Consider the following 18,142-nt stretch of genomic DNA (forward strand, 5'->3'; position numbering starts at 1 on the left):
TTACATTATTATGTATGTATAATATATGGCCCGATTTTTTATTTTGTCCTGGGCCATATATTTGGTAAATCAGGCTCTGGCCTTACTGCGGAAAAGCGCTCGTGACGACACACCTAAGTCTATGGCTCTATGCACATGAGTCGTGATTTCGTGAATAGTGAATACTGAATTGTCTGAATAGTGAATTCGTGATTCGTGAATAGTGAATGATGAATAATTTGATTAAGAAATGAATAATGAATGATAAGCACGTATGGGTGTTGCCAACGTGATGAATAGCTAGAATACCACGATAACGACGACCGAGGAGGGACACTGAATAAGGAAATTCGAATTATTGTACTCATTAGTTCATTACGTACTGGTACTTGCCACTTGGCAGTTGGAGTATTATCCACCAGAGGTCACCGACAGCGTTTGCACTAGACGATAGACGTCGTCCTTTCGATTTTAAATGGCAATAAATCAATTTTGTTTTGATGTTTGCTTTATTTTCCAGTTAAAATAAACGTCTTCACTCGTCCGACTTTTTGGATTTCACGTCGACCGTCATTGGTGATGCCGGGTCGTCATTGCTAACATACCACGGCACAAGTACACCGGGGCCGGCCGGTTGTTTTTCCACCGTCAAATTCACGTAAAAAGATCAATACATGTTAAAACACAAAAAAGTTTCCGTGAAAAAAATTTGCCCCGGTTGTGGCCTACAGGTAACGTAAAAAAATTAATTACCGCTCGCGATGGATAGCCATGTTGGTTATCATCCAATTGTCCCATTAAATTTATTTTATTTGTTTGATGTTGTCATCAATTATTATTAATTTCAGTACCCTGTTGCTGTGAAAACTTGTACCAAATGCAAGCATTCGTTTTACCTGTCCAAAAAAGACATCACCCCCAAAGTCGCCCCAGCCAAGGTGGCAGCGGCGACGGTAGTGTCAGTCCAAGAATCCAAAGATGGTTCAACCGCTCCAACTACACGTTCAGACGGCCGCCGTAGGACTGAACGTGTACGCCGTGAAAAACCTAACTATTACGACGCCTCTGCGTTCATACGTAAGACTCGAGTAAGTTGATTCATCACAAAAAATTTACACTTTGAGTCATGTGTATATTATGTTAGTTGTTTTTGATGTTCTATAATTATCATTTTTAATTTGACAAATGCTAAATTTTTAATTGACCAATTTTTTTAAAAATATTATATTATTTTATTACTGGTACTATACCTTGTAATATTGCTTATAGTTAATATTTATCAATAAACTTAAATATATAATTATTATCAATATTTTTTATCACACCTAAAGAAAAATACATTGTTGTCAAACATTAGAAATTGATTATATAATATATACAATTTTAATTATGCATGACTATTAAAAAATAGCGATGTTCTTATTGCATAGACCGTATTATATAATTGACTCTAAATTCAACCATTTAATTTAACTATGCATTAAAAATGCATTAAAATTTGTTTCCTTTTATGATTTATAATAATATTTAATAATTGTATTCACAAAAATAAACTTTTAGTGTTTAAATGTTCACATTTTAAGTACATTTGAAATTCATAGTAATTAAAAAAAATTAATAACATTTTTAATTTTGTCTGTAGAAACTTATTTTATGAATTTTTTTGTGAAATATTCAAGTTTCTTGGGATTTCTATGCCTACTCATACATCTATTATTTAATATATTTTTAATTCATAATATTATATTTAAAAAAATTGAATTTTATCTTTAATTTAAATATTTTTACAGAAACGTACTGAAAAACCAAATGCAAAACCAAAAGATAATTTTCAAGGTCGCCGAGGTGTACAGATATCACAGCCTAAAAAAGGTGTGGCATCTCTAAAACAAAATTATAAAACAAAAGTCGTGCAAGATCCAGAAGATAAAATATATCATACTATCATGAAGAATGAAAAAGCAAAAGTATGTGCTATCATTTTATCTGAATTGAATGACAAGTTATTGTTAACTTCTTGGAGGCCGTGAAGTAACTGATTTCAAGACTTATTACTTTTTAGTAAATTTACCATAAGACATTAAATAAATTTCATTTAAAAAAATTTTAATTAAAATTTCAAGTGAGCTATGTTTATTTGAAATAATCAAAATATCAAAATTAGATTCTAACTTACACATTTTTACCTGCAATTTGAAATTATGAATGATTGATTTATAAAGTAAGTAAATATTTCTTCCTAAGATACTTTTATTGAAACAGGAACGTTATGTTCCTAGTAAATTTTTATTATTTAATATATATTTTTAAATAAAAATGTGCCATGCATTTTCAATTATTCAATAAGTGATTATTTATTTTGAAGATTCCTGTTATATGTAAAATAAAATAATTCATTATGTCTATAAAAGTGATTTTGAATGGATAATTTATCCATTTTACTATTTGATATCTTCATTCAGTTGTTAATAACATTACAAATAATATTTTAATTTTAACTCTCATACAATTTCATATCGATTGTAAATATTTTATTTCGAAAAAGTATGTGTTCGAATTAGTGTTTAATGTTTGTTTTATATTACTTGTGTTTTAATCAAGATAACATTGTAACATTGTACACTTTCTTAATATTTATTTGTCTATGTATTTTAATTTTATTAAGACTTAAATTATGTCATATTTTTTTTTCATTTTTTTTTCATTTCTATTATATTCATTTATTTTTAATTTATATTATTATGTGTCATGATTTGTTTGTAAATCAATATTGTGTTTATTGGCATTGTTTATTGAAGATAAATTTACAAAAGAAAGAACTGAGTATAATTAATTATATGTTTAAATTTTATGAAAGTCACGGTGTTGTTATTATCATTTGAATCATAACCTTAGTTATTTTTAACTGAAAACTAATCCCTCCCTCAATTAATTTATATTGGATAATGGATAATAATTAAAAACTGATAAAGTAAAACAGTAAAAAAAAAAATTAGAGCAATATAAATGTTAAATAAATTATTTTTTTTCGTAAGACTGTCTGTATTACAGTTACCTATATTAGGCAACTAAAAACAAATAATCTCATTGAAGGCATTAAATACACTTTTATTTTTACACAGATACAAAAATGAAAAAAATCAGTACTTGGTATGTGTACAACACATTTCACCATTAATTATGTTTACACTTTTTACAAATAATACATCGTATAAGCCAGAAAAGGCCAATGATGGACTACAATTTATTTTGTGTTTTATATACTATTATACTATTGATAATTGATAATACTTTTTACTATACAACAACAGTTGTAATGGATTTCATGATTTTGCTCTTATTTTTGTAACTAATAGTTATAATTAATTAATTCATAGTTTAATTAGTTTGATATAATTTAAAAATATATATTTTTATTTTTATTTTGGCCTTTGTTGAACATAATGTTAAGTTTGAAATTAATGTAAGTAACTTAGAATGTTGGCCATTCCTGATTCATAAATCATGCGATCCTAATATAATATATACATAGGACAAGTATGTATACAAAATTCTTAATTCGATAAACAATTTCGTAATAGATAAAATTATAAAAAAATAAAAATGATATATGTACCTATTTCTTACAGTGTTGGAAACATTAATTGTTTAATATACAGCGATAGCAAAATCGCAATAGTAATAAGTTATTACTAATAACGGAAATCCTGCAGAATATGTCCACGCACTTTTAATACGATTTAAGTCCAAAAATCGCTCTAAAATGTCGTGGTCAATTCACGCACAGCTTAAGAAAAATAAATTCTTATCGAAACTTAGTGCTCAAAACGTATAAGATTGCGCCTATACGACCCGTGAGTCACAACGAGTATAGATACTTACTATTACTTACATCAAGCACTCTTGTCGTTGGATTCGAAAGCTTTTAATACGTCAATTAGGTAGGTAGGTACCCTACGTGAAATCGAAACGTCTTTTCTTGTTTCGGACTATTTTAATGGATCTGAAAAGTCAGTTATAAATGTATATACCTACTTTGTACCTAACTATTCATCGCAAACAGGAATAATGATATTTACATTTTTACGATAGTTATAATGACTAGATAATATTATGGTCGTCATTCTGATTTTTACGTATATTGTATTATTTTATTTATTTTTATTAGGTAGGTAGCTAGGTAGGACAGGTACATGTCTGTTATTAGTTTTGTTCAGATTTTTAGGATTTTAGAGATGTTTCGAGAGTAAATTCCGTGTTAACGAAACTATCAAATGTGGTCAAGTCTCAAGTACTTACTATAAGAAACTTTTTTGTCATTAGTTTACCTACTAATACGGAAATATTGTAATCATTGATACATTTCCATGAAAAATTAATAATTATGTATCTATACCTATTATAATTTTTTCCCGTTCTTAATTTTCTAAGATGTTAAACATTGAACTATTGGAATATAAATTGCCAACTGCCTACACTCAACTACTCTCAAGTCCTCTTAAAAGTCATACCTAACTAACTATTTTGGTATGATTTTGACCTCTGAATATAAAATCTGAAATCATGTGATCAATAACCTTCACATAATACACCTACCAACATGTTGCAGACTTGCATCAATAATCGTTTGTCTTAAGTTAATAATTCGTGGAAAAAACACTCTCATACCTACTCAACTTAGACTCACGACGTGTGTCTTTCGAGTGAAATTGCAGCGTTTTCGAATTGCTAAAGAAACAGAAACTTAGGGAAAAAAACCACAGCACGATAACCTTCGATTTTGTTAAGATTTGTATATACAAAAATGTTAATTTTACGCTTAAACGGGTTTCGAAAATTACTACCCTGAACTTAATCGCCGCCAAAGTTTTTTTTTTAATTTTAAGAACTTCTATAAATCGTTGTTGACGACGGTTTCAACGTCATATAGGTTTTATGGTTGATTGTGATTTTGTGAAAACTTAGTTAGATTACCGACCCTAAAGTATGCAATGCCCTTCCGGTATTTCGCTTATTATGCATGTACAATATAGAGTACGACAATGGTCTCGCCACTGGCGGACGTGGTGGCCGCTGTAGTCAAGCGGTTCTAACGTACCGGCTGCATCCGGTCTTCGAGGAGTAGTGACGCTTGAGAAGGAACGCGGCTGTCCAAGCGCCGGCGGTGGCCACCAAAACGGATCCAAGCGCATAAAACATACATGGTGAGATGGGCGGCCAGTGTCCACCACGGCCGGGGGACGGCCGCCGCAGGAACAGGTCGACGGCCAGCTGGGCGGCGCCTTTGCCGAGAAGCGTGACGGAACAGGAATTGGAGAGCTGTTCGCGGCCTAGCGCGCGGACCGCGATTAACGGTTCGAGCCCGACGGCCGCGCCAGATGCCAACCCGTAAGCCACGATCAGGAACGCCGACCGTTGCGCGTCCACTGCTGACTGCAGTGGCCACTGGAACGGGTCAGCGTCCGAACTAGCGGTGGCGCCAATCAGCAGGACGGCGCCGCCGACGGCCACCACCGAGGCGTACAGGTAAATCGACGCCGAGCCGCCGGGTGACAGCATGTCTGAAGTTGTTGGCGCTAGAAATCGACCGGCCGCCTCGGCAGCGGCCAGCTGTAATGCGGCGGCACGTGCGGGCGCGACAGTAGCGTACGCCAAGTGGCTGATCGTGTGGACAGCTGATACGGCCAAAAACTCAACGACCGGCGTGCCACCGAACTGTGGGTGTCGCCATCTCAGCCACCGCCGCCAACGGGTGTTTTTCAGATGTTTGTCGTCTTCGTCGTCCTCGTCTTCATCGTCCGTTGAAGACGCCGCCGTGGTTTTGGATTTCAATAGCGGCGGCGATGGTGAAGGTGACGACACCACCGCGGCGTAGTACAGGTCCGTGGCCGCCCTGAAAGCGGTCGTCGTGACTGCTCTCGCATTGATCGACGTAGGCGACGTTGTCGACGTAATAGCGATCACCCTCGTGCAGGTCACCTCGTCCTGTTGAACTGCCCCGTCCGCATCATCAACCGCGGGTTTGTAGGTTATCGAGCACGCCAATGTGTTCAACATCATTCCGGACACGATCAGAATGCCACCTCTGCAGGAAAAAAACGATATACTAACGACATGCTATGGTGGCGGAAGTAAGTTAAACGTCATCGTTTTGTGTTACGATTGGTAAGATTAAAAAATCCAAACGAATCATAATAACGTATTTCATCGAGTGTCGAAAAACAGAAGATAAAGGGGAGTAAAAATAAAATTCGATTAATTATTTATTTTTTGAATTAGATCAAAACTCATAAAGGTATACGTCATATACTATCTGCAGATACAAATCAAAACCACTTCAAAGTGCAAACATTTCGAATTATCGAAACCCTACTAGTCAATACAATAGTGATTCAATATGATTGGCTGTAGGCAGATCACAGAAATTCATGCACAGCAGGTACCGATCTTATGGTGTTATTTATTTGGTATCGGTTTACGACTTAACGAGTGCTGGTAGTTTTTTTCCATGGTCTATCCAACATTATATTTCCTATTCGAATTGATATGTGTTTAAAAACTTAAAAAAAGCACCAAAAATATTGAAAATAAGACTATTACGACCAGACATCCAACCTAATGTAGTTTTATTTTATTTATAGAATCTAATTTACCTAGACATGCCTAATATACTTAATTTTAGTTTTTTCATTTATAAAATATAAATGAACATCATAGTAGAATATTATATACCTGTAGCCGTATGAAAAGGTTAAGAACTCGAGGTACGGTGGCATGGCGAGTGCGCCGACCGCGGTGCCTGCAAGCGAAAACCCGTTGGCCAGTCCTCGGTGCTTGTCAAAATATTCGTTAACAATCAGTATTCCAGCAGAGTAACACAAGCCTGCACCAAATCCCACCATCACACCGTAGCTGCGAAAAATCGGGAAAATGGTCATCGGTCATCATGCACATACAAAATATATTGATCATAGATTAAAATATAACATTAAACATAGGTAACGCTAATGCTTATCGTTATCGCTCATTTTTTGGATCTCATAATAATTTGGACTTGACTCACAGGTGACAACTTACTGACAGGAATTGTTGACTACAGACATACAGGGTGCTTTACCCAAAGAGATCTGACATTTTGACAAATGAAATAACTTTTGTTCTAATCAATATTTTTTTTAAATTTCTTTTAAATATAATCCATATAAACTTGCGCTACATTTTTAGAATACATTTTTATTTTTTAATACTGAAAATAAAAAACTTAAAAATTGATAAATTTTTTTTCTTCGAAATATTCAATATAGCCAATTTGTAAAATTGATTTTCAGAAAAATTTATTTGGTAAAAACACTTATTTAAGTCAAAAGTCTGATTTTTTACAATTTTTTTAAATATCAATATTTTCGTTAGATAAATTATAATAATTTATAGTTTATACATCACATATTATTAAAATAAATACAATAAAAAAATAATTAGATTTTAACATGCACTTATTTAAAAATGTTCTTATAAAATATTTTTAAAAAACTTTATTATATTTGAAATTACAAGGTTTCTAACATAAACTAGATCGTAATTTACTTAACGAAAATATTGATATTTAAAAAAATTGTAAAAAATCAGCCATTTGACTTAAATAAGTGTTTTTACCATATACATTTTTCTAAAAATCAGATTTACAAATTGGCTATATTGAATATTTCAAAAAAAATTTTTATCAATTTTTAAGTTTTTTATTTTCAGTATTTTTTTTGTAAGCGTACAAATATTTATCGGTAAAATAGATAAATCACGACACCGTTATTGCAGGTATACCTTTAGTATGTTTAGTCTCAGTTTTTTTGGCCAATTCATTAAAACACTGTCTATTTGGCTCCGCCAGGGAAAAAGTGTGTTTAACATATAGGAAAGTTTTATATAATGTTTAGAAACCTAAAAATAATAAAAAATATGTTGACTTTTGAATAAATTATAAACTTTAAATAAATACATATTCAGTGTTTCTTGTCAATATTTAGAGCCGTCATTTATAAAGTAATTATAGACAACTAGGCACAATGAATTTTTCTGTGTTTCTATTTCAAATACACACAAATATATGCTACTAAATAATATCAAAGTCTCGATATCATCCGGTCAACTATTGCGGTTTCAAAATCGTCTACACAATTAATATAATTTACTATCAAAATAAATTTAAAAAATCGCACATTTTAATGACCGGTTTTAACTATTATAATATGTTTTTTAATTATATATATATTTGTATTGAAGAATTTAAGATTTTGTACCCACAATAATTACATTGTTGAAATCATCAAATGATTAGTATATAGATTATAATTTATATGTATATACTATTTGTGCAGTTCGTATAGTCATTTATACTTGAGTATTTTGTAAAAATTTAAACTAAATTAAAACAGAAGATCAATTTACATAATCTATAATAAAAAATAGAAAATCGTAAATAAAAATAAATAAATTATCTGACATGTACATTTTACTGAATTTAGCCCCCCTCAATGTGCCTCATCAAGATTCATTGGACGTTTCCTCCTCAATCAAGAAAATTTTTCCCTGGACAAAAAATCAAACAATATAATATACAATGCGAATTAATAAATGTACAAATCGTTAAATTAATGCATAAATATAATTCGAGTTTGAATAAAATAATTCATAATAATACTAATACTAATACAAAAGTCAAAACTCACTAGTATAAATATTAAAAATACAAAATTAAATAATAAAAATCAAAAATACTTGACTAATATTTTTAATTATTGGAAGATATTCTCACAGAACTTAATTTTTTTCATTTGAAAAACTTTCATACAACTTTTTTAACATATTATCATCAGTAGGTACCCAAGTTATTATTGAAAGCTCCTGTCCTATAATTAAAAATTTGTAGAGATGTGCACTTGAGTTGCCATCTGGCGTATAGCTTCAATAAAAAGCCGCATATATTGTGAATGATTTATATTTCCACCGTTCCAAAATATTGTTTGTTCTACATATACCAGTTTTCGTTATATAAAATAATAAAATACAAATTGATTCAGGGGAAAACGTCCAAATACACTTGTTATTAAAAATTACTATAAACATTATAAATAATACTATTAAATAAAGCAAAACAGTTGACATAATCACATAACTATATTATACATTGATTTAATGACCTAGCTAGACCAGGCAACATTCTAATGTGTATAATTTTACTACATTGCCCGTCAAAATGGAACAGTTGTGCAGTAGATACCTACCCATAATGTTCGAGCAGTGTACTGCACATTGCCCATAACATATATCATACGTATCTCCTACGGTTAAATAAAATAAATTCCTCCCCATTACACATACCTTATGTACAGATGCGATATGGAGTTAGCGAACGAACAGAACATCATACCAGCGGAAGCTAAAAGTCCGCCACAGAACGTTACCGCTTGGTGCGAAATCATTTTGCACAGTAGACAGGACAGCGACCCTGAAATCACCGAAAAATGTCCATTGTAAATTATTATCATTATTATTATATTAAAATTTATAAGCAGATGAATCGCACTGAAAACAAATACAAACACATTATAATATAGCTATATATATACATATATACTTGATGCATCAAGATAACTATAGGTGGGGAGGACATAGCCTCGTTTCATCCTTTTATATACGTTTTAAGCAAGGTTTTAACCTTCCCTATACGTTTTTGCTTTTTAGCACTTATTGCCAGTTAAATCCATATCAATTTATCGAACAAAATGTTAAATTTGTAAAATATTTAATAATGATATTACCTATATGTATGAGGCCACAATCGCGACGATTTGATACAGGATTTTACTTTTATCTCATGTAACCAATAGTAGTCATTTATTTAGATACAAAAAACAAATAAATAAATACTAATTTCGATTTCTTTCGTCAACCTCGGGTGAGAACATTTTTAAACTGCGAAAAAAACCAGTTTTTTAGTACACTTTAATGTGGTGGTACAAAGGTGTAAATATAATATCTCTAGCTATCATATAGTTTATGCTCTATGTTGATCAGTCAGTCAGGACACGTTAAATTATATAACAGGTATAATATTATATAGGTTGTTCCATTTATGTATCTTGTAAGAGGAATCAAAACACACATCAAGTCAACTATATATGATCCAAAACAGATATACAACGATCTGCAGGTTATAATAAATATATAAAAAGATAGTTATATGATAATGATATTTTATTAACTTTTTGATCTATTGCTATTAGTAATTATTTTGATAAACGAGGTGAGAGGTGCTTTTACTCTGTGGTTTGTTTTCAACTTTTACATAACAGCAGGATTCCCTAGTACCTATTAATACATTAAACTTTATAGTCTACAATGAAATTCGTGAATAAAATGGGGGCCTATAATATGTAGGAAATTAGCATATTATGGGTTATTTTGGACTTTGATTTTCCAGGGCTCTTTAGCCACTGTATACGTAACTTTTAAATCCTATAGTTACGCCTATGACTATAATATATTTTGATGCACGTAATAATATCGTATGTAAAGCGAGTCTAACACATTTTGGTGTACTATAGTAGAAGGTGATTCTAAAATTAAAAAGTTCTAAATATAATATTGTACATTAAAAAAATATATATATATGGGTGCAAACGATCGTTTGTAATAGTCTGCAGGATAAAAAAGGATCCGCTTAAAATAGTTTTGGGGCGAGGGTGTCAGAGTTACCGGTATATTAGAAGAAATATGGTTGGAGTTTATCAACCACGTGATGTAAAAATGAATTTATTTATAGTCAGTAGTGAGTGTATGTGTTTGGTAATATTTTATATAATTGAATACCGTTGCTAATGGAAGCGCGGGGCAAGGGAGGTTGCTGCGCAATCATACTATATCTTTAAATTATTATATTCCATTCGAATGGAGGAATTTCGACTAGGGAATGTGACAGAGACTTGTTTTTAGCAATAAAACATTTTAATGAAATTTAAATTTATATACTTGATACATATACATATTTATTATACAGGATTTTTATAACAGTAAGCACTGATTATCACAAAAATACTTAAGAATGTTAGTGCATTGTTTGTTTTATTTCTCCAACCCACTAACACAATATTGTTTAGCAAAATTGACCTTGTATTTGTAGCTCAAATATTATAGAGTGGATTGACCTATTATCCAACATAAAGCTTATAAAATTATCTATGTGTTTGTACGGTGGTTTTTTAACTATACATTTCATTTTTTCCACGCTGCAAGTTATAAGTATTTAAAAATACTACTATACAAAAATACAGATAACGTTTGAAACATTAAATTTGATAATCAAGGTCAGCTTTAACAACACCAGTCTGGTTTTACTAACAAAAATGTGGTATATGTGTACTATAGTATCAGAATGGTTGAGTGAGAGAGAGATTAGTATATAGATAACAAATAATGCACTGACATGATGCTCTTAACAATGGCTAAATACCTAATATTTAATAGTTATTTAACGATGCTCTTAACGTATTGTAAATATTTTTTTTAAAATAGTTTTAACGTTTTAATCGATTACAACATTATACAGATAATTATACAAAGAATTTTAATGTATATTAATTAGACATTGAAAGACTGATTAATTAATAAATAAGTGTGTATTTAAAGTTTAATTGAGCAGAATAGTGTACACCAAACATTTTGTAAGATATCCGTACTTTGTTATATTCCGTTCGTATAGTATTCAAACACTATTTTACCAAAGTCACAGTTTCTAAATAGTTATTTTCGTTCGAAATTTGATTTCTATGTACAATAACTATCTGAAATAGCTAGTTTATTAATTGATTTATTCAATTCCAAAAACTTCAATTCACTATCAAGATAAATAGTGTTAACCGATAAAAAAATCACTCCTTATAGTAAAATACATTAACACCTATATAATAATAACAATGTATACGTTTACGATAGAATATCATGTTTTATAATGTAATAACCATTAACTATAATACATTTAAAATAATATTTCGTAAAACAGAATAACTGATAACCTTAACAAATAAATAATATATTATATTGGTATATTTTTTTTCTACAAATACCGGCATGACAAAACAAATGTTTGTAGTGCATATTGATTAAATATTTTTGGATAACTGTTATGTATATTATATAATATTACGCTTATCAATTATTATGTCTGTAAAAAATATACTATCATAAGTTTAAATATCGCATTATCGGAGTAAAATATGTTTTAAAATATAGATTACGTGTGTCCGAATGTCCGATGTCCTCACAATAATATCGTGTGCAAAGCCTGCAGACACGTTTTTTCAGATGTCGTTTTAGGAAAGAAATATATGCGGTCAAAATCCGTGACCAGATTCGAGAAAAAAAATAGATGGTTTTTTTGCTGAGGGGTCGAAATCACGTCCGAAGGCACGACTGGTGTCTGCAGTCGTCAAAAAACCAAACACGTGTTGACGTGTACGATTCTTACGCAGTAGCTTTGTATGTACTCGTACGTTTAGTTATAATATTATAAGGTCTCTTCTTAATAATATTTCCTGGACGGAACATTCGATCGGCATGCTATACAATATCGACTGCTGCATCGTCGGTTTCCGGGTCGATTGTTTCGTCGTACAATAATTAATAAAAAAGTCGTGACGGTTTGTGCGGTCGGGGGCAGGAGCGGCGACTACATTTGGATTTTCTGGCACGCGTCATAAATCACAAGTGTTTAGCGCGTGCACACACACACGACACACACACACTGAGCATAGATATTAGATACTCGACGGCGCCAAAATGTTAGATATAGTATCAATCAATGTATCATGCGTACATAATGGAAAAAAAATCCTGACGTTTGCGATGGAAATGTGCGCCGGGCAACACGTGACTCACTATATTATAGTCACTAACTAGTAACTATAGATAGGTATGATTTACCGATTCAGTATTATTAATTTATACTAATTTATTATACTAGTATTATACATATATAGATACCGCGAGTGCAGTATTGCGGACTTGATATTATTTGCTGTGGGTAAATAGGCAAATTATATACATATAGATATAGGAACGATTACCCAAACTATATGGGCGTACAATGTATTATTATATCGCAACGGTCCGAAAGTGTGATGACCATAAATTATAGACGCAGCCACGCGGGTGTTGATAAATTGGCATGCACATTTCCTCATACCCCGCCTATAAAGGTTGCCAAAGTCACTAAACATTGTTATAAAGATACAGTGCAGAATATGTAATAATTGTAATAGCAACGAGACCTAAAGTGCATATTATAATGTTATCTTTTTCTAAACATGTTGTTATCTTATTGTTGTTGAACTTCTTCCTCTCTTCTGACAATTTATTTCCCGCGGCATATATTTATGATCTTAAATAAATGTGTACGCTATCTATTCTTTTTCTAGTGATATTGGTTCCCGCCGTTCCCGGACTTCTCTCGCTAGCTGCTGTTATCAGTCCATTCCTTTATAGGTCTGTGGCGATAACACACCGCCACATTAACAATATACGAAATATTATTGTTCTATATGCGTTGTGCGTATTATTATAGGCGTATAGCGAAACAAATAACATAATATAGTATTAACAATAATATTATAACAATATTTTACATAACAATTATTCGACTTTATCTGAAAGCTTACAAAAATTGCGATGTACACTTGATGTTTAGGTAGCTTATGTAGATACCTACACAGAATCTCTAATAATAATCTGTCGGATCCCCTATAGCCGGCTGGGTTCCACTATTACGAATTTTTACTTGTGGAAATTCCATTAAATAGTAGTATGGTACCGATCAACTCTTGACCTGTTATATAAATTTTAATCGTATTGTTTACTGATCAATTTTATCAATTTAAAATTATAAGTTTAAATACAATTTTTGATTACAATGACTCATTTTTTTCGCTGATTTCATGCTAAAATTATGTATTACGCGTTCAATGTCATAGACTATTATTTATATTGCTTAAAATAAATGTTTGATTTTGTGTTTATCATCGTGTATATTACGATAGTATCTAATGTACTATCTAATACTAACAAGTAACAGTTATTAAATTTGTCGTTACGTTGTGATAAAGCGTAATACTAAATCTTCCCGAGTCTAACATTATACCTAAAATAATATTTTATTTGACAAATTTAGTTTCAATTAATAATTGTTTTTTATTGTATACACATACGCGTATAATATTGTGCATACAAATTCGGAATCGATTTTTATGAAATATCGGTGGAAATTAAATGTCATAAATTCGACATTATTATCGACTTTACTTGAATATCGTGGTGGTGGAACTTATACAAGCGCTCATTTGGCATAATATATTTTATTATTACTATTATGTCATCGTTTTTGGCACTTACCCGCAATGAAAAATGTCAGGTTGAACGTGGCTGGTATCCACCTACAACTGAAGACGGACCGGTTCGGGAACTCCAGCTCGTGGACCTCGACGAACCCATCCAGGACGTCCGGCCCGAAGGATCTCAGCATGCCGGGCAACAGGAAGTTGGCAAACGCGCACCCGCCCACCACGTACCAAGCCCAGCTTTCGTCGAATACCCGGTGTTGACGTTCCTGCCACATGTGTTGGTGTTGTTGATCGCGGTGTATCGACGGCGACGGTTCTGCGGCACCACGAAAAATACGAAAAAAAAAATAAATAAATATCAAATGAATGATACGACACCGGATACGTGAAAACTGCATGTACCGGTGTGGCAAAGTGGATGTTTTGGATATTTAAACACTTCCCACATTGGCCGTATAATTAAAAAAATGTATGTATACCATATGATTCAGATTTCGCGTGATGGTCATCGTAATATTATGGTTCTATATTTTATGATATATTATATGAAGCTTCACAACTTGATGACTTCAATGGAGAGTCTGTAAAGCCCTTCACATGCAATATTTAATTATAAAATTAAAACACCCCACTACCCTACCCCTACTGGCTATGCGTGGGAAAACATCCGTTTCGGCTTGTCTAGGAAATTAAAACCGACGATATAGTCATTTATATATAAGGTACCTGTATATAGGCGGTGAATAATAATAAATAATATACATAACGTAATATTGCATAGTATAAGTACGCACTTTTGTCTCGGAGCATGTACGATGATTCGTCAGGTTCGGATTTCGGGTGTTCGGTCGCCGGATCTCTGCAGCTCGCCTTCGTTTCGTTGGCCATTTCCGTATACGGTATATCAAATAATCCGGTGTGTGTAGGTCAATGCAGAACTGCCACGGTATTGTTATATTATTATACTATCAGCCGGACGGTGTATCGGAAGTATAAAGCATCGCATGATACTGTTGCATACATTTTACGTTATTATAATATTATATATCACTCGGAAGACGGCGGCGGCGGCGGTGGCATGATGCGCCCGTGGCGGTTATATTATTATTGCTACCTGAACGACCTATCGAACGCGACTGATACGCCTGGTCCGGCGATGCGTGTGTGCACATACCGGCCGACACATCTGTAGCGATAAACAATCGCGAGTCCGGAAGCTGACTGCGATTGCGAGTATTACACGATCGATTTATGCATGTTATGTTTTTATGGTGTCTTACCATCACGGCCTGTACATATAATATCAAATGTTATGTAAGTATTGCGCTACTTAATTATTATTTTTAATTATCATAATGATTGTATTATACGTACGTGAGTATTATAATAATTATAATATCGTAAATCCGTAAATGTACAATGTATGCCGTAAAATACCATGTGTTCCTATCATCGACGCGGTTTTTTCTTTCTTTTATTCCTTTTGATAGAGACGCTCTCGCGAATCCGATGTAAGGATTAGGCGCTCATCAACAGGTGTCTATATTCTATGAACACGATATTACGTATTATAAATTATAATAATATAATACTACTGCAATCGTAATATTTTAATCGTCACGTATGTGTGTCATAGGACCATTCTCGTGGTTCGATTTTAAAATTAAAATAATTATTAGTTATTACGTGTAACACATTCGTTTCGCGGCGTCCGTCTTCACCGCAATAAGTGACGCGTGTAACTGCCGCGTTGTTCCTATAAACTATTCGTCAAAATATAATATAATATTCTAACATGTGGAATTCCGTTTGCGAGCGGCACGCGTAATCGAATGACACCCACCCAACTGCTACAGCGGTGTTCATCATCAGTAATCACTTAACTTTCAGCATGCGTACACGCCGATAACGCCGACAAACTACACAGTAACATAATAACGTTTATTATGTATAATGTATCAATTTTAATTTTTTAATCGCACTCAATATAATTCAAATTATTTACAATATATTTCATTGCTCTTTGCTCACCTCTTCGTTTGTTTATACACTCCTCTTGATCTGCGACCGTACACCATACACGCTGTTTCGATCGATCAATATTATATTATTATTTATCGTATTATTAATAGCACACTCTAACACAACATATTTTATACATGTATGATAATGATTGTATCGTGTATACACTTGTGCGTAGTTTTTTTTTTATTGTTATTTATTATCTGAAAAACGATGACCGCGGGACTTTTTTGTAAAGTATAATCAATTTTATGATTATTTACTGGCGACACGATAAAAAAATAATACTTCATAATATATAAAATACAAATTCGGATTAGACAATATCACTTCACCACGCAGTAGTTCGTTGACAGTTGATAAAACAAATTCTTCGATGATTTATCCTGAATCCTGATGGTTATTATTATATCGAAAAGAATTTAGAGTTATGTTAGGTACAGAGTGTATCATATAAATAGGTAAATTATTATCATATTAGTACAACGCAAAACCAATTCCGGATGTTGATCACGGTCGCACGCGTTCGAGTGACGACACACGGCAGCGGCGACGTTGCTGCAGGTCCCAGCCAAGGTGGACGTGTATTGGCCACATCCGTATTTATAGGTGTGAGAATCATAACACACTCGTATGCACGTCTTGTGTAGGTCCATAACAGGGGTGATAAAAATAAACGACACATCTCGCCCACTCCCACCGGTGCTGTTTAAATTATCCGAAAATAGATATTATAATATTTTTCGTAGGCGATTGAAATACGAATAAAATCAAATTATACGAAGTACAAATTTCGATAACTATAACCGTGAAAATAATTTTGTTTCAGGTGAATTAATAAAATAAAATAATAAAATAACAATTTACCAAATATTGCTTGTATACGCGTGTCGCTTGAAAAGTGTCCGCGTGTAACAGGTTCGCCATCTCTGACATAATGTATGTAATTGCTTAGGTGTTGGAGGTCATAGGCCGTAGATGGCGGATCTCTTTAATATTTGTGTCCCGGTATTTTGAGAGTTGCTCGTGTTTATAAATCAGGGCTTATTAAACAACTAATAATAAGATTAATAATCATAATAATATAATATGATGAAAATTTGTTTGTGTGGAAAACATTTAATGGTCAGAATATAATTTAAATTAATAAAAAATATAATCAAATATACATTACATATGTATATTGAATCAAATCAAAATTCATTAGCAAAATACAATTTATGTATACTCGATGTAGTCTCTTAAGGGAGCTGGAGCAACTATTTATTTTTTTCATATACACTAAGCTCAATAAGCGGAATAAGAAAATTAAATCAACAAAATCCCCATCTCCTCATGTGCACCGTGGAATTGGTCCCCTAATATAAATACCGAACTTCTCAAGTTCAAAAAAAACTCAACTGAAAACTCAATCATTGTATCTCATTTTCACGAATTAATCGATTTATACTACTACGACGACGTGCTCATTTATACTGACGCTTCAAAAAGCTCAAACGGAACCGGCTTTGCAATAGTAGATGGTACTGAAGTCATAAAATTCCGACTTCCGTCATTCACTAGCATATATACGGCGGAATTATATGCGATATACACGGCAGTACAACATGTAGCCACTTCCCACATCTCCTCCTCTCTCATAATAAGCGACTCTTTCAGTGCACTCACATCACTTCAAGAACAATACCCTCAGAACGAACTTATTCAACTCACCAAAGAATGTATCGCATCATCGAAAATCAAAATCAATTTCA

At 32.5% G+C, this 18,142-nt stretch overlaps 2 protein-coding genes across 4 annotated transcripts; one reads left to right on the top strand and one right to left on the bottom strand.

Annotated features, from left to right (window-relative positions):
- The first annotated feature begins 385 nt into the window (after positions 1 to 385).
- LOC107173451 (uncharacterized) lies at positions 386 to 2,465 on the top strand. Its single transcript, XM_015523994.2, has 3 exons — positions 386 to 710; positions 828 to 1,067; positions 1,770 to 2,465. Exons 1-3 carry the CDS (start codon positions 654 to 656, stop codon positions 2,007 to 2,009), a joined length of 537 nt encoding a protein of 178 aa, XP_015379480.2. The 5' UTR covers positions 386 to 653; the 3' UTR covers positions 2,010 to 2,465.
- A 601-nt stretch (positions 2,466 to 3,066) lies between these two features.
- LOC107173435 (uncharacterized) lies at positions 3,067 to 17,203 on the bottom strand. 3 transcript variants are annotated; one of them, XM_089228400.1, is made up of 8 exons: positions 16,398 to 17,175; positions 16,053 to 16,285; positions 15,741 to 15,913; positions 15,161 to 15,655; positions 14,419 to 14,682; positions 9,355 to 9,481; positions 6,712 to 6,891; positions 3,067 to 6,064 (listed from the first exon to the last, which is right to left on the bottom strand). In XM_089228400.1, exons 4-8 carry the CDS (start codon positions 15,252 to 15,254, stop codon positions 5,059 to 5,061), a joined length of 1,671 nt encoding a protein of 556 aa, XP_089084526.1. In that variant the 5' UTR covers positions 15,255 to 15,655; positions 15,741 to 15,913; positions 16,053 to 16,285; positions 16,398 to 17,175; the 3' UTR covers positions 3,067 to 5,058. The 3 variants fall into 3 exon arrangements, with proteins under 3 accessions (XP_089084526.1, XP_089084525.1, XP_089084527.1); XM_089228399.1 differs by having other exon boundaries at positions 15,741 to 16,285; XM_089228401.1 differs by lacking the exon at positions 6,712 to 6,891 and having other exon boundaries at positions 15,741 to 16,285; positions 16,398 to 17,203.
- Between the last annotated feature and the right edge of the window lie 939 nt (positions 17,204 to 18,142).

The sequence above is a fragment of the Diuraphis noxia genome, unplaced genomic scaffold (assembly GCF_037042655.1).
Source record: "Diuraphis noxia isolate RWA-SAM2 unplaced genomic scaffold, SU_Dnox_SAM2 contig0005, whole genome shotgun sequence".
In the NCBI taxonomy this organism is placed as follows: domain Eukaryota; kingdom Metazoa; phylum Arthropoda; class Insecta; order Hemiptera; family Aphididae; genus Diuraphis; species Diuraphis noxia.

Excerpts from the sequence above, each read along its gene's own strand:
- LOC107173451 (XM_015523994.2), top strand. The coding sequence starts at position 654 with ATGTTAAAACACAAAAAAGTTTCCGTGAAAAAAATTTGCCCCGGTTGT. Across the intron at positions 711-827 it reads GCCCCGGTTGTGGCCTACAG|TACCCTGTTGCTGTGAAAAC; the intron begins GTAACGTAAAAA and ends TATTAATTTCAG. Across the intron at positions 1,068-1,769 it reads CGTTCATACGTAAGACTCGA|AAACGTACTGAAAAACCAAA; the intron begins GTAAGTTGATTC and ends ATATTTTTACAG.
- LOC107173435 (XM_089228400.1), bottom strand. The coding sequence starts at position 15,254 with ATGGCCAACGAAACGAAGGCGAGCTGCAGAGATCCGGCGACCGAACAC. Across the intron at positions 14,683-15,160 it reads GTACATGCTCCGAGACAAAA|AACCGTCGCCGTCGATACAC; the intron begins GTGCGTACTTAT and ends GTGGTGCCGCAG. Across the intron at positions 6,065-6,711 it reads ACCTTTTCATACGGCTACAG|AGGTGGCATTCTGATCGTGT; the intron begins GTATATAATATT and ends TTTTTCCTGCAG.